Source organism: Theropithecus gelada, chromosome 14 (assembly GCF_003255815.1).
Source record: "Theropithecus gelada isolate Dixy chromosome 14, Tgel_1.0, whole genome shotgun sequence".
NCBI classification, from domain to species: Eukaryota; Metazoa; Chordata; class Mammalia; order Primates; family Cercopithecidae; genus Theropithecus; species Theropithecus gelada.
The window spans coordinates 57,909,460-57,926,209 of NC_037682.1; the positions used below are offsets into that span (position 1 = coordinate 57,909,460).

Below are 16,750 nucleotides of genomic sequence, written 5' to 3' on the forward strand. Positions count from 1 at the left end.
TTTTTTTTTGACATTTTCCCCTTCTCCCCGTCATGGAAGCCAGCTTTTCTCCTATTACAAATCTGAAGCTCCCAGGCCCAGGCTTGCTCATGCAGGGGGAATTCTCCACTGGAAACTGCCTCACTTACTCCTGGTTGTCTCCAAGCTGTGAACTCACAAGCAATTCATTCTAGAGGCTCTAAACCATTCCCTGCCACAATAGATGCTGTTTATAAAGAGTTGAAACAACTGCTGTAAATATTGGTGAAGTAATTGACTAGCATCATTAGCACAGCTCTGTACACATAGCTAGGTGTGGAAGGTTCTACAGGAATAGGACCCTGAAAGTTGTTCTGTTGACTCTTCACAACCACACCATTTCTAGCAAATTCTGACCACTCCAGATTCTCAAGACTCTTGCTTGTATGCAGTCTTACCCTGTCATGCCCACGTTAGCCCCACACTGCCAGGAGTGCACAAGGTTTTCCATGGGCACATTTATGTTGCATAAGTAATGGTTGAAGATATTCCAGAAAGCAAAATATTGCCATTGCTTTATGCCTGTCTATAGTGCTCCTTAGAGAATTCTGAACAGGTAGCATTAACATGCTTGGCATGTTAAAATCCTTGAAAAGGGAAGCTAATGAAACTCTGATTTAAGAAATATTCTGCATTGGTCAGCATTGAGTGTCTGAGTGGGCTGGGTGCTCCATCAGTGGTCCCTCATGAAGCTCAGCCCAGTCAACTGTACTAGTCCGCTGAGCCTCTTTGTTCAGGATGACATTTTAGCAAAATGCACAAAGGATGGGCCAGCGCCAGGGTGAAGAGGAAGAGATGGAGTGGGTGGGCTGCTTACAAGCTCTGGCAAAGACAATGAGCTGAAGATGTGACTGGGTAGCAGGGGGCACATTGGAAAAGAGGCCCACAATCAAAGCAAACAGAACATCAGAACAGGGGGGCTCCTCCCTTGGGGGACTTCTGATCCAAGCCTTAGGAGATTTTTTAATACAGTAAATTCAAGTATAAATAAAAAAGCCCTATGAGACAAAAGCAATCATTCATTTATTGTATTAGTTTCCTATTGCTACTGCAACAAATTACTACAAATTTGGTGGCTTAAAGCAACACAAATCTGGTCTATTACAGTTCTGGAAGCAAGAAGTATGAAATAGTTTCACAGGGCTAAAGTCAATGCATCAACAGGGCTGATTCCTTCCAGAGTCTCTGAGGGGAAAATCCATTTCTTTGCCTTTCAGCCTCTAGTGGTTGCCTGTATCCCTTGGCATGTGGCCCCTTCCCCCATCTTCAAAGTTCATTACGCCAATCAATCGCTGCTTCTGTTATGGCACTGCCTTCTCCCCTGACTCTCTTCTCCTGTGTCTCTCCTATAAAGACCCTTGTGATCACCTCAGGCCCACCCGGATAATTCAGGAGAGCCTCTCTGTCTCAAGATCTTTAAATTAATCACAGTTTGAGAGTCAGAAAAAAAAAAAAAAGTGTTTGTCCTGTTCTTTCTCTCAATGATCAACACTTCTGTGACCCTAGATTTGTGGAAATTTTTCCCCACACACCACGTGAGCCATTCTCCAGTAAACACTGGCTGAGAGTTCTCTAATTCAATTCATTTCTGACATCGTCTACTTGGAAGTAGCCTAAGAGACCACACATTGAGGGTTCAGTCCCTAAGACTGCCACCCACCCCAGATGCCAGTCTCAAGGCTGGGCTTCCAGAATTTCTGACTGATTGGCTATGAAGTGGGGTTCCCATGACTCCCTACTCAAATTAGATTAATTTGCTGGAGTTGCTCATAGAACTCAGGGAATCAAGCTAGTTATGTTGATCATTTTATAATAAAGGATATTCCAAAGAATACAGTTGAACAGCCAGATGGAAAAGACGCACAGGGCAAGGCATATGGGAAGGGTCATGGAGCTCCCATGCCTTCTCCTGGCACACTGTGCTCTAGGGACTTCCACATGTTCAGCTATCCAGAACCTCCCTGAACTCAGCCCTTTGAGGTATTTATGGAAACTTTGTTATGTACGCATAATTGGTTAAATTATTGACCACGGGTGAGCGATTCATCTTTCAGTCCCTTTCCCCTCCCTGGAGGTTGGAGGGTGGGAGGCTGAAGGTTCCATCCAACCTTCTGTATTAGTCCATTTTCATATTGCTATAAAGAACATCCCGGAGACTGGATAATTTATAAAGGAAAGAGGTTTAATTGACTCACAGTTTTACATGGCTGGGGAGGCCTCAGGAAACTTACAATCATGTCAGAGGGTGAAGGGGAAGCAAGCATCTTCTTCACAAGGCAGCAGGAGAGAGAGAATGAGGGAAGAACTTCCAAACACCTATGAAACCATCAGATCTGGTGAGAACTCACTCACTATTACGAGAACAGTATGGGGAAACTGCCCCTTAATCCAATCACCTACCTCCCTCTTTCCCTCTACACATGGAGATTATAATTCAAGATGATGAGATTTGGGTGGGGATACAGAGCCAAACCATATCACCCTCTAAACATGAGGCTGGTTTCCTTGGCAACCAGCACCCATCAGGAGGCTATTCAGGAGCCCCTAACAATCAGTCAACTCATTATCATACAAAAAGATCCATATCACTTGGGAGATTCCAAGGATTTTGGTTGTCGTATGCCAGGAAACTGGGAGGAAGATCAAATATATATTTTACAATATCATGCACAGCTACAAAGTCCCTTTTGTCATAAAGGGTAGCATTCATAGGTTGTGGGCATATCTGGGGTGCCATTATTCAGTCTGCCCCAATTTAGGTTTAACAGCTAGGACCTAAGAAATGGTCATTTATATAGAGAGTAAAATGGAAATAAATTATTTTCAAGATTAAACATCTAATGAAAAGTTCACAGCTGCCTGGAAACTGTTTTGGGAGCAAATATTCATTTAAAGAAATTTTTGCCTTTTATTTTAGATTCAGAGGGTGCATGCATAGGTTTGCTACGTGCATATTACTGCACAATGCTGAGGTTTGGGATACAAATGATCGTGTGACCTAGGTAATGAGAATATTAGCCAATAGGTAATTTTTCAGCCCATGCCTCCCTCCCTTCCTCCCCGTTCTAGTAGTCCCCAGTGGCTACTGCTCCCATCTTTATGTCCATGTGTATTCAATGCTTAGCTCCCACTTAGAAGTGAGAACATGCTGTATTAAGTTTTCTGTTTCTGTGGTAATTCACTTAGGATAATGGCCTCCAGCTGCACCCACATTGCTGCAAAGAACATGATTTTGTTTTTTTTATGACTATGTAGTATTCCATGGTGTATCTGTACCACATTTTCTTTTTCCAATCCACCATTGATGGGCACCTAAGTTGATTCCATGTCTTTGCTATTCTGAACAGTGCTTTGATGAACATGTAAGTGCATGTGTCTTTTTGGTAGAATGATTTATTTGCCTTTGGGGATATATCCAGTAATGGGATTGCTGAGTCAAATTGTAGTTCTGTTTTCAGTTCTTTGAGAAATCTCCAAACTGCTTTCCACAGTGGCTGAGCTAATTTACATTCCCACCAACAGTGTATGTGTTCTTTTTTCTTGACAGCCTCACCAACATCTGTTATTTTTTGACTTTTTAGTAATAGCCATTCTGATTGGTACAAGATGGTATCTCATTGTGGTTTTTATTTGCCTACCTCTGATGATTAGTGATGGTGAGCACTTTTCCATATGGCAATCACTCATTGACCAATGACTTGGGCAGGACTTCGGTTCCCCCAGAGGATACTCAGTAATGAAGGAGGCCTCGCTCCTGCACAGGAAGAGCTGAATCTTTGGGAGTGGAGTCTCACAGATGTTCAAACAGTGACAACAGAGATTCATCTTGTTTTGTTTTTCTTTTCCTTAGCAAATGCATACTGAGAGCCTACTCTTGCCAGGCCCTATTATAAACCTGGAGATTTAGAGACATGAGACTTGTGCTCATGGTTTATTTCAGGGAATTAGTAGAAAATGAGCCAAAATCCAGGCAGCACATGAGCATGTGAGGGACACATTTACAGTGTTTAGGAGTTAGGAGAAGAGAGGGGAATCACTGCCCTTTCAAGATTACCAGGAGACCATATAAACGCCTTTTATCCTGCTCCAAGAATGAATAAAGAGAATGTGCTTGCTATCTGCCTCTCTAATAACAAGAGGGAACAGGCAGAGAAAATAAGAAGGAAGAATGAAGGGTAGAAACAAACTACTAAGAAAACCACAGGAAAAGGTGAGGTGCCTCTGGATTTCAAAGCCAAAAGTAAAGGTTTTTGACAGAGTCAAAGGGAGAAAACAATGCTTGTTCATTCATTCACACATGCAATAACTATTGAGCATCTACCAATTGCCAGACACTGTTCTAGGGATATAGCAGTAGCTAAAATAGACAAAGTACCTCCCATCGTCATGAAGCTTACTGATATGGTTTGGCTGTGTCCTCATCCAAATCTCAACTCGTAGTTCCCATAATCTCCATGTATTGTGGGAGGGAACCAGTGGGAGATGGTTGAATCAGGAATCATGGGGGCAATTACCCTTAGGCTGTTCTCGTGATAGTGAGTGAGTTCTTACAAGATCTGATGGTTTTATAGGGGGCTTTTCCCCTTTTGCTCAGCACTTCTCCTTCCTGCTACCATGTGAAGAAGGATGTGTTTGCTTCCCCTTTTGCCATGATTGTAAGTTTCCTGAGGCCGCCCCAGCCAGGCTGAACTGTGAGTCAATGGAAACCTTTTTCCTTTGTAAATTAGCCAGTCTTGGGTATGTCCTTATGGCAGCATGAGAATGGACTAATACACTTACAATCTATGTTACAAATAAGTAAAATATGTTGTATAGGTAAAAAAGTATATGATCTGGTGCTATGTCTTACGGAGACAAATTAAGCAAGGAAGGGAACAGAGTGCGATGGAAAGGATTGTTCCTCTCCTAGGTGAAGAAGTATATATGGAGCATCTATCATGTGTGCTAAATGCTGTAGGGCAGAGATGAATTCATTCATTTGTTCATTAAATATTCATTGAATGTTGTCTTTGTGACAGTCAGTGTGCTAAACCCTGGGAAAACAAGGTGTCTGCCATAAAGGAACTTCCAGACTATTGTGAAAGTCAGTCATTTAATAATGCACTATTCAAATGTACAATTACAAACTAAAGTAAAAGCTATGAATAGGACCGGGTGTGGTGGCTCACACTTAAAATCTCAGGACTTTAGGAGGCCAAGGAGGAAAGATCCCTTGAGGCTAGGAGTTCCAGGCTGTACTGTGCAATGACCATGCTTGTGAATAGCCATTGCTCTCCACCCTGGGCAACAAAGCGGGACCCTTACCTCTACAAAAAATACAAAAATCACCCAGGTATATGGCAACAGTCCTTGCTACTCAGAGGCTGAGACGGGAGGCTAGCTTGAGCTGGGGAGTTCAAGGTTGTAGTGATCTATGATCATGCCATTGTGCTCCAGCCTGGGCAACAGAGTGAGACTTTGTCTCTGAAAAAAGAAAAAGGCTATGAATAGAATAGTTAAAGTAAAAGAAAAATTAAATTTAACAGAGTTTCATTGAGCAAAAAACAAGTTATGAATCAGGCAACTCTAAGAACCAGAATAAGTTCAGAGCAACTCTGGGGCTGCCACATGGTTGCATAATACTTATGGACAGAAACAGGAAAGTGATGTACAGAAAATGTAAGTGAAGTACAGAAACAGCGGGATTGATTACAGCTTACCATTTGCCTTATTTGAACACAGTCTGAACAGTTGGCTGCCTATAATGGGCTGAAACTCCATGATTGGTACAATAGTCGGTTACAGTTCACTATGTACGAAGAAACTTTTAGGGTGAACCTAAAATATGTAAGGAGGCAGCTTTAAGTTAAACTTAATTTGACAGACAAATTAAGTTACAAACATTACAAGTTAAATTATGTTAAAACATTAATATGTACATGTACTTAAGTTGGGGGATCACAGAAGCATCTCCAAGGGAGTGACATCTGACCCGAGATCCAAAGAATGTATAAGAATGAAAGACATAAACACTTGTTATAAACTACTGTAACTAAAACAGTGTGGTATTGTGACATGGTTAGGCAACTAAATGATGTAAGAGAAATGGGAGGCCAGAGCTACACTCACACACTTATGAAAACTGACATAGCACAGGGGTAGCAGATCAGTTGCAGGTCAGTGGCCAGGTGTGAGCAATTCAATAAATGTTACTGAAAAAAACACATTAGCCACATGGAAAAATGAAATTGTATCCCTGCCTCACATCCTACACAGAAATCAATTCCAAGTGGTTGAAAAACTTAAATGTGAAAGGAAAATCTTTAAATCTTATTGGGGAAAATACACAATATCTTTAAGGGCTTGGGTAGAAATAGACAAGTCACAAAAATCACTAACTATAAAGGCAAAAAAATTGAAGATTGGTACATTTGGTTACACTGCAATTCAAATTTCTATTCGTCAGACTACACCACAAAAAAAGTGGGACAGAAAATAAAGAAAGAAAAAAGGAAGAAGTTACAAATTACGAGAAAACATTTATAACTCATGTAACTGGCAAAGAAGGGATATCTAAAATATATATAAAAGACTCCTAAAAATCAGTAAGAAAAAGACAACGCAACAGAAAAATGAGCAAAAATCATGAGCAGGCATTTCTTTTTTCTGAAAAGGAAGCTCCATGGGAAATAAATATATTAAAGATGTTCAACCTTATTAGCAGTTATTAGGTAATGCAAATTGGGTTCCTGAGACATCATTTTACACTTATCGCATTGTCAAAAATTAAAATATCTGACAATAATATCCAAGCACCTACGGGTAAATCAAAAGTAAAGGCATTTGATTAAGTCAAAGAGAGAAAATAAAGTTTGTTTATTCATTCACATAGCAAGAATTTTTGAGCCTGTGGTGGTGTGTGCTTTGGAGATAAGGGTTGGTGAAGTGTTACGGGTTATTGTTTTCACCCCGATTCTTATGTTGAAGCACTAACACCCAGTACCTAAGGATGTGACCTTATTTGAAGATAGAGCCTTTACATAAGTAATCAAGTTAAAACAAGGTCATTAGGATGGACCCTAATTGAATATGACTGGTGTCCTCATGAAAGGGGAAATTTGGACACAGGGGACACACATAGAGCGATGAAGATGTGGAGATACAGGAAGAAGATGCCCCTTCTCCTAGCCCCTCTCCTACAAACCTAGGAGAGGCATGGAACGATCCTTTCCTCCCAGCCCTCAGAAGGAACCTACTCTGCCCACACCTTGATTTTGGACTTCCAGCCCCCAGACCTGTGAGACAATAAATTTTTGTTGTTTAAACCGCTCAGTCTGTGGCACTTTGTTACAGCAGCCCTAGCGGAGTCAAACAGGCGGGGATCTGCTTCTGGGCGTCTCTGTTTCACACAGGTCCTGAGGCAAGAATTTGCCTTTGCCTGTAATCAAGGGTGAGCGGGCAGCGAAGGCTCCAAAATGCACCGTGAAGACCCTCTAACTGTGCCTACTGTTCTGCTCCCCTCCGATCGGCGCGGGGCCCTCGTCCTCCCTCTCCAACCAGCGAATGAATGAATGCATGAATACATGAGTCTTCAACTCGGCGACGCCCCTGCTTCGGCCCCACCCGGAAAACACCCACCCCGGACCAGGCCCAGAGTAGGTGCCCAAGAGGCATATTGAATGAATATATTCACGCGTTCTTTGCAGCTGCCTGAATTCTTCCTTCACCAGCATCCCCCTCCGCCCAGTCCCCCAGACGGCCTTCTCCAGCCTTGCCGCGTTTAAGTAAGCTGAGGGGTGCTCAGTGTGGCAGCTCGGAAGGGGCCAGGATGCAGAGAGGCAGCGCAGGAGCGAGGACGCCCGGGCTCAGCGCCCCGCCAGCCTCAGGATCTAGCGCTGCCCTGGGGGCAGGGCTGACCCAGAGCCAGCGGCTCGCGAGTGAGAGCCCCCCGACCACGGCCCTTCTCGGGGAGCGGGCCAGCAGCCAAGGTCCCAGCCTGCGGGGTCCGCCCGAGCCTCTGTCCTCCTGGGCGCCGCATGTCCGCGTCTCGGCCGGTTCCCCGTCGGCCAGGCGGAGCTGCAGGGGGGCGCCACGAGTCTGCGGGCCCGCGGGGGGAGCCGCGCACCGGTCCCCGGCCAACCCCAGTTCGACGACATGTTGGGCGTCCCCGGCCAACCCCAGTTCGACGACATGTTGGGCGTCTCACTCCGGGTGGGTTCCGCGGCGGGGTGTATTTATGGAGTATTTAAGAAATATCTCTGTCGGGATGGCCGGAAGGAAAGAGGCCGGAGGCCGGCTAGAGCCGGGAACGTCAGACCGGGCGGCTGGGAGCCGGAGCCGGAGGCGGGGGAGCGGTCGTGGGCGGAACCGCGAAGGGCTGGGAGCGGGGCGGGCCGGCTCGGATTCCGGAAGGCGTGGTGAGGGCTGAGACTCCAGCGCCCGGGCGGGAGGAGAGGGAACTTTCCCTGTCAGGCTTGCGTTGGGAGAGGAGCAGGCCGGCCTTGTGGGGTAGGGACAGATGCGGGGAGGCTGGCCGGGTCTCTGGCAGTTGAGTGCCCAGGCCCCCTTCGCCCTGTCCAGGAGAGTGTTGGGGAGTCCCCAGGCTCTAAGTCACGGGGCACCTCTTAAAGCTACGCACCCTAGTTCTGTCTTTAGGGACTGGGCCCCTTATTCCGGATTGTGTGTTAGGGGTAATGTCCTCCACCTTCACCTCGAGGAAGGGACTTCCAGTGTGTGAACCTTTGGCTGTAGCCAGGAGGGGCCTAGTGACCTGAGCACCCCAGGCCATGTGTGCGGCCCGGTCCAGGGGCCTGAAACATCCTGTGTGACCTGCAGCTGACCCCTCCCTACCTTCTGGTCCGCCACAGGCTGTCCCAGCCGCCTTCTGTGTCACTACCGCTCTCTGCCTATTTCCTTCAGGCAGAGCTCAGCTTCTGTGCCTTTGGTGAGGGGAGGGTGTACTGCGCCTGAGAGCTGCCCTGTCCAGGGCGGGCAAGACCTGAGGTGCTCTGCTTACATTGTGTCTACCAGGACCCGTCCCTGCTCCTGACCATCACCGTCATTGGGGTCACTGTGCTCGTGTTGGTCCTGAAGAGCATGAACTCCAGGAAGAGAGAGCCTATCACCTTACAAGACCCTGAAGCCAAGTACCCGCTGCCCTTGATTGAGAAAGAGGTAATGGGTCAGCCCTGCGGGTGTAAGGCAGTAAGTGGATGATGGCTGGGATGGCAGGGCAGCCAGACAGTCATCTCATGGCCTCCAGTTCACTCCCTGCCCCCCTGTGTGCGTGTGCTGGAATAGCACCAAACGGATCTCCTTTCCCAGGCATCTCACCTGCCCAACAAGGCTTCTAGAAAGCTGACAGAACCTGCCTATGTTTTGTTTTGTTAGAAAATCAGCCACAACACCCGGAGGTTCCGCTTTGAACTGCCTTCGCCTGACCATGTCTTAGGACTTCCTGTAGGTGAGCTGGGCTTGGGTCATCACCAGGACTGGGGCCTCTGGGGCCTAAGCCCTCCTCTCCGAACAGAAACACAGGTTTCCCACGTCCTGAGGTGTGGAAGATGCCCTCATGCTCCCCCTGAGCCTGTGTGCTCAGGGAGATAGGTGGATGCATGTGGGACAGAAAATTTATTTTCTTCATTATTCCGATTGGGCTGACACAAGATTGGTACCTCAGTGAGCATTGAAAAGAACTGAACCTAGAGCCAAAAGGCCTAAGATCTCATGGAAGGCTCCTTGCTGGGGAACTTTAGGGAAGTCCTTCAATCTCTCTGAGCCCCAGTCTATGAAATGAGATTTCCCAGGCCCGCCTGTCTACCTCACTTGGGTTGTTGTGAAAGTAGAGTGACTGATGGATATGAAAATTCAGAAACTGCAAAGTATTGTGCACCTGGGAGGGATGGGAGGAACCAGTGGTCAGGGGAAAGGCCCAGAATGTGCGGGCAGGCAGGAATGAGTTAGGTGTGCCCTGCCCCCATGGTCACTTAGATTCTCTGCAGGGGCCTCAGACCCACATAAGGAGGGGCCAGCCCTAGGAGTCCTAGAGTTGAGTTATCCCATTTCTAATCTGTAACACCATCAGATAGCTGAGTCAGTCTTAGTGCAGTAGAAAACTGCTAGAATCAGGGATTCAGAGAAGCTTTGTATAATCTGCTAGTGCTGCTTGCCTGCCTGGTGGATCCTACTCCATGGCCTATTTGTCTTATATGCAAACAGGACAAAACCTTGACCTCAACTCCATCAGGGGGTGAGATTACACTCTAGCCAGCTGGCTGGGCCCCTGAGCCTCCTTGCTGCTCCCTCACTCCCTCTCTATGCACGAGAGCTCAGTGTTGTGCGTGCGGTCTCCCAGCTCTCTGCTTGGCCTGTCAGGCCGGTCCTGTTGGCAGGAAGCCTAAAAGAATGAAAAACTTTGAGATACAGAATTTCTTAGAAACTGCCTTGATCCACCATCTCCTCAGCCTTGGCCTAGGCCGTGCAAAGTTAGTGGGACAAGGTAATGTAGAGGCTTCTGGGAGAGTCTAATATGAAGCCTCAGAGTTCGCTGCTTTGTCCCAGGTCAGTGGAAGTGAAGCCAGTTAGAGATGGGGCCTGAAGGACCAGCCAGGGAGCCCCATTTGCCCTGGGGACAGCCTCGGGCCAGGCCTAGGTGGCTGCATATGAAAGAGCCTTTCCAGGTTTCCAGTTTCAGGTTCTCAGAAGGAAGCTAGGTGTCTCAGGCACTTATTCCTGCATATCCCTGGTGCCCAGAGGGACCATGACCAGAGTCATTGAGCCTGTTCTGAGCCCAGAGTGTTGGCACCTCAAAGACTTGGCTCATCCTCTTGAATCAGCTTCAGGAACCAGCCCCTCTAGTGCCTACTCTGCCTCCTTTTTTCTCCTCCTGTCACCTCCTCCTCCCTGCACCTTAGGTCTTGGTTTCTATCCATATTTCTGTTCTATCTTCCTTGTCTCTTGACTAATTTCCTGTATGTAGTCCACTCAGTTTCTGAGCGAGTAGAAACTGAGGGAGTAGAAACTGACTACATACAGGAAATTAGTCAAGATTTAGGGTTAGGGTTAGGGTTACAAAACTTTATCTCTTGGTTGCACTCCTGTCCCTGCCACTAATTGCCTTAGTAATTTGAGTCTCACATTTTGGATCCAACAGGTTGTAGCTGCCCAGTGTATCATCTGACAGTGGGATGTAGTCATGATCCATAGGTCTCCGGCCATACTTGGTTTATTGAATTCTACCCAGGAAGGGCAGAGTTACATGGTTTAAAACTTCACTGCTACTCCTCACAGGGCCATAGGCCAGGAAGACATGATATTGTTGCTTCATTTGCTCCATGGGTACCCCAATCCTAGGACCCTATAGTATCTATTAACCCAGGCCTGCTCTGTGCCTAATACCAGGATACAGATGCAGTAGTTGTAATTTATTCACAGACCCCAGTGATACATCCAGTTTAGGAAGAAATTAGTCTGTGAAGGCCACATATTTTTCTTGAATAGACAAATACTCCTTTCTGTAATTTTTTTTTTTTTTTTTTTTTGAGACAGGGTCTCATTCTATCATCCAGGCTGGAATGCAGTGGCACAGTCTCAGCTCACTGCAGCCTCGACCTCCTGCGCTCAGGTGATGCTCCCACCTCAGCCTCCCAAGTAGCTGAGACTACAGGTGTGCACCACCACACCTGGCTAATTTTTTGTATTTTTTTGTAGAGATGGGGTTTTGCCATGTTGCCCAGGCTGGTCTCAAACTCCTGAGCTCAAGCAATCCACCCGCCTCTGGGCTGGGATTACAAGGGTGAGCTACCATGTCTGACCCCTTTCTGTAATTTTTAATACTCACCCTCCAACTTTAATGATCTTTTCCTGCTCCAGAAAGCAGTTATACTATGATATAGTATATCATCCCTATTTTACAGATGAAGACACCAAAACCCAGAGAGGTGAAGTGACTTGCCTAGGGTAGCACAGCAAGGCAGAGCAGGCCTAGGATCCAGGCATCCCATACTGGGGCTCCTTCCCTGCTCTCTCCTTCCCGCCCCCCTTAACATTCTGCCCCAGTATTTGCTCCCTTCACTGAAGCTCAGTCCTTTATCCCTGGGCCTTATTTAAGCTAAGTATGCTTTGACTCAGTGCTTGATGCCTTTTCTATAGGTAACTATGTCCAGCTCTTGGCGAAAATTGATAATGAATTGGTGGTCAGGGCTTACACGCCTGTCTCCAGTGATGATGACAGAGGCTTTGTGGACTTAATTATAAAGGTAAATAGTGCTCACCATATCTGGCTGCCTCGTGCTTTCAAGCCTATTGAGAGTGGTGGGGTGGAGGGGCAGTGCTTTTTCTCTGAGGGGACATATGCCCTAGACAGGGCTTTCCAGCAGTGAAGCTACAGTTAACCTTCAGGCAGCTTCATCTTCAGGGACTGCGTACAGCAATTAAGAGAGCAGAACATTTTCTCTGCAAAGCTTCCAGCAGTAAATGCATTTTCTGGTTGTGTGGCTGTGGCATTGTGTCTGGGAATGTGAAAGCAGTGCTGCCTTGCTTTTCAGATCTACTTCAAAAATGTACACCCCCAATATCCTGAAGGGGGGAAGATGACTCAGTATTTGGAGAACATGAAAATCGGGGACACCATCTTTTTTCGAGGGCCAAAGGGACGCTTGTTTTACCATGGGCCAGGTACTGGAGGGGTTCATACTGGGCTCCCAGCCGGGAGGAAGATTCCTTCAATGGTTCCATTGTTCTCGTACACGCCTCAGATTTGAGTCACATGGGGTTGTCCTTAGTCTTCATTCATTCACACACAATGCATAATGACCACACTTGTTATACATTCACACACCCACTTCATAAGGTTGTAAGCTTTTTTAAGGTAGGGGAATGATTTGGTGTTTCCTCGTCATTGTATCAATGTCTCCAGCACAATGCCTGATACATAAATGGTGCCTGCTAATACTGAAAAATGGATGGAGGAGTCCATGCTCCTTTGCTTACTCACATAGCCATTATTTACTCACTGGTTCACCTCCGTGAGTGAGAATGCTCTTTGAGTCTCTGTGTTAACTTCAGCTTGCCCCTCTTTTTCCTCAGAACCAAAGGTCCGGCAATTCCCTGAGCAGGCTCAGGCTCTATTCCCACTTTGTGCACTGGGGCGCCAGAACTCGCTGAGGAGACTGCCCTGGCCTGCTTCACCAGCTTAAAATGGTGCAGACAGTCCTTTAGTTGGAGCTGCCTCCTGGGAGTCCTAAGGAATGTCAGTGATCTTTTGCAGTCTCTTAGGCAAGAACTGCAGAGGCCATAAGCATTCCCTGTGTTTCCAGGGAATCTTGGAATCAGACCAGACCAGACGAGTGAGCCTAAAAAAAAACTGGCCCATCACCTGGGAATGATTGCTGGGGGCACAGGTAAGAGGCTTCTAGGGGCTCCATCCGGAGAATGAGCCCTGAGACCATTCTGACTTGGGAGTCATTTGATCCTCGAAGGGACAACATGAGCTATTTCGACCCCAGCTGTAGAAGGTGGGAATGATGAATCAGTGACAGGTCTTGAAACTGACCCTGTGTGCCCTGCTTCCCCTAACCAACATGGTGGTTGCTCAGGAGCCTTGTGGGGACCTCTCAGGTCAGGCTGGGGGCCAAGCTGGGCAGGCCCACCCATGCTGTCCCAGGAGTGCCTGGATCCAGTTCAAGTCTGACTCTCCCCATCCCTTGAAAATGACTGCCTGAAGGAAGAGAACAATCTTTGAAGGAGACATACAATGTGCCAGGCACTGTAATAGGCACTCTTAAAGCTATCACATTTACCCGTCATTAATTGTTTGATGAATGAGGACACGGAAGAACTTAGAGTGTTCTTTCCATCTTGCCATATGAAAATGAGAAAGACCTTCTGACTTACTGTTGCATTAGAAAGGAAAACCAAAATGAAGGGCTGTTTCCCACTTTTGAGTTTTGGGGACAGAAGTGAGAAAAGGATAACTGGGGCTGGGGGCAGGTAAGCTTGCTGCAGGTCAGGGACTGTGGGCTTCAGAGACAGGGAGAAAGCTGGCTGCCCACTCACTATGTTCCAGGCATCACACCCATGTTGCAGCTCATTCGCCACATCACCAAGGACCCCAGTGACAGCACCAGGATGTCCCTCATCTTTGCCAACCAGGTCAGTTCCTGCTGAGCTTGCAGTGGTAGGATGGAATGTTTGCTGAGCAGGGCTCTTGTTTTCATTTCTCCTCCATTGACTGAGCTCATGCTGCTTGGGTGCCTGTGACTGTGGGAGGGCTTAGTGGGATCAACAGGGCTGCTGGCAGCTGGAGAAGCTGAGTCTAGGCCTGCTTTTTGCATGTATTTAACTCTTTTGTGTCTCCTCAGCCAACCCTAAGCACTAAGCATTCCTTTTTACCTTAATATGTATTGCTACATTTTTGCTAAGTGCAAAATCACAGATGTCCTCAGTGGACACTTCAGAAAATACAGAATATAAATACTTACTTATTTTTTAAATCTTTTTTCTATATATGCGATATATTTATAATTTATATATCCATTTTTTTTCACTCAGCATTACCACACAGGCATTTTCTTCTCTTTAAACTGCTTTATAAATATTTTCATCATAGTTTTTTATCAAGTTGCACTATAATCTAACTTCTATATTCAGGCTGTTTTCAGTTATAAATAATATGGTGATGAATAATTGTGCCTACGCTTGATTACTTTTAGATTATTTTCTAAAACAGAATCCCAGAAGTGGAATGACTGGGGTGAGAATCATGAAGGTTCTGTGCAGGTCTTCTGTGCAGCACGTTTGAGCCTGTGACAGGTTATTTTTGGCTTTGGTTCCGTTTCCCCCAAATGAGGCTCCAGACTGTTTTCCTCTCCTTCACATATCCAGTACTGTTCTATCACAGGACTTTCTGAGCCCATTACATTTCTTCCAGAAGATCCTGGGCCTGCACTGAGCTTGTTCCAGTTAGGTTTGCTGTGCTAGAGCTCAGTGTAGATGTAGGAGGCAGGGCTGGAGCTCTGCGTGAAGCCATCCTGGCCAGTGCTTGGCAAAGGTCCTTCTAGCTGGAGGCAGTCACTACAGCTCCATGGGAACCTACATCCTACCACCAACTTCATCCACAAGACAAGCGGTTTGATCTTCACGAGCAGCAGCAGAACTCCTGTTTGCCCTGAAAGTTGGCAGTGAGCATTCCAGCTGGAGCGGCAGCAGCTTTGGCCAAGAGTATGCTGACCCGTGTAGTCAGTCCAGGGAACAACAGGATGGCCCTGGAGGGGCTTTTCTAGTGTTGCTTCTTTTCTAGACAGAGGAGGATATATTGGTCAGAAAAGAGCTTGAAGAAATTGCCAGGACTCACCCAGACCAGTTCGACCTGTGGTACACCCTGGACAGGCCTCCTATTGGTACGATATCCAGTGCCCTCACCCACCATGGGTCAGCATCAACCCTTGACCACTTTGAGGACTGGTCTCTGTTTGTTTTGTTTTTGTTTTATAGGAACAGATGTGGGGGTGAACCTTGGGCTCTGGCTCCAGGTGGGAAATGTGAGAAATTGAGGGAGAGAGGATTTGGGATGGCCTGCTTTTAAGGGCAATCAAGGGCAGGTGTCTAATACATCAGCAGCACCCCACACACTGCACTGAACATCAAAAGGGACACTGCCCCTGTCCACTCTGAACACCTACCCACTCCACACACCATCACATACACATCTAATATGGGCACTGACCCCTTCACCACTCACGCCTCTGCTTACGGCCACCACACCCCTCACCACCCACCTCACCTGGACAGCAATCTTCACATGCTGAGCCCCCAGACAGCTGCTGCAGCCCAGGCAGCATCCCAGCAACCACTGTGCACAGAGCACCCCACAGGCGCACATCTCACACTGCGCCCAGCTGTACCTGCTTGTCATACAGCTTCGTGGCTGGCAGAGGCCACTACCCGACTGAGCAATTCTGAGCAGTTCCACTAACACCAGGCCACACCCTGCCGGACAACTCCAGCCGGCTGTATTGATTCACACACCTCGGTATACCTCATTGTGTTCTCCTTCCTCATTAATGCTGACAGCTGACAGCAGCAGGGCTTCAGGGTCCCCGCAGTGAGCCTGGGACCTGGGGCGACTGCTGCAGAGGGCTGTTTACTAGTTCTGAGGCTTTTTGCAGGGGGCAGTAGTACAGACTTCTAAGCCTTTGTGGAGCAGCTTGTCACCTCCTCCCTGGTTGAGGGTGGGTATATAGGCGGCCTGGGATCAGGAACTCCACCTGGCATCCCACAGCTTTCTCCTGCGTCTGCTTCATTTCAGGCTGGAAGTACAGCTCAGGCTTTGTTACTGCCGACATGATCAAGGAGCACCTTCCTCCTCCAGGGAAGTCCACGCTCATCCTGGTGTGTGGCCCACCACCCCTGATCCAGACGGCAGCTCACCCTAACCTGGAGAAGCTGGGTTATACCCAGGACATGATTTTCACCTACTAACACCTCCATGTGCTCAGGAAATTTGCATGTCCCTTTTCATCTGTTTCAGAGTAAGTTCAGTTTCACCACGTTAAACTGGGATGTTTTCAAAAGTGCCTTGCCAGGTACCCTCACGCAGACACTGGTTCTCCTCTCTTTTGGGTGTGGGCCTAACAAGAAGGGCTTAAGGGGCTGGAGACTGGCTGCTGGGGCCTCCTTGCTTGGAGGCTGGAAAGAGCTCCATTTCAGTATCTTTCTCCATGGTTTTGTGAAATAAACTCAAGTACAAAGCAGA

At 47.2% G+C, this 16,750-nt stretch overlaps 1 protein-coding gene across 3 annotated transcripts; it reads left to right on the top strand.

Annotated features, from left to right (window-relative positions):
• Positions 1–7,684: 7,684 nt before the first annotated feature.
• LOC112606198 (NADH-cytochrome b5 reductase 2) lies at positions 7,685–16,750 on the top strand. 3 transcript variants are annotated; one of them, XM_025356344.1, is made up of 10 exons: positions 7,685–8,151; positions 8,188–8,208; positions 9,028–9,171; positions 9,388–9,460; positions 12,148–12,254; positions 12,543–12,672; positions 13,314–13,397; positions 14,063–14,148; positions 15,296–15,395; positions 16,304–16,750. In XM_025356344.1, the coding sequence occupies exons 2-10, from the start codon at positions 8,188–8,190 to the stop codon at positions 16,474–16,476; spliced, it is 918 nt and encodes a 305-aa protein (XP_025212129.1). In that variant the 5' UTR covers positions 7,685–8,151; the 3' UTR covers positions 16,477–16,750. The 3 variants fall into 3 exon arrangements, with proteins under 3 accessions (XP_025212129.1, XP_025212132.1, XP_025212130.1); XM_025356347.1 differs by lacking the exons at positions 7,685–8,151; positions 8,188–8,208 and adding an exon at positions 8,316–8,505; XM_025356345.1 differs by lacking the exons at positions 7,685–8,151; positions 8,188–8,208; positions 16,304–16,750 and adding an exon at positions 8,316–8,505 and having other exon boundaries at positions 15,296–15,598.

Bases quoted from the DNA above. Each gene is read 5' to 3' on its own strand.
- LOC112606198 (XM_025356344.1), top strand. From the start codon at position 8,188: ATGTTGGGCGTCTCACTCCGG. The intron at 9,172-9,387 runs GTAATGGGTCAG...TTGTTTTGTTAG, and splicing joins TGCCCTTGATTGAGAAAGAG to AAAATCAGCCACAACACCCG. The intron at 14,149-15,295 runs GTCAGTTCCTGC...CTTCTTTTCTAG, and splicing joins CCCTCATCTTTGCCAACCAG to ACAGAGGAGGATATATTGGT.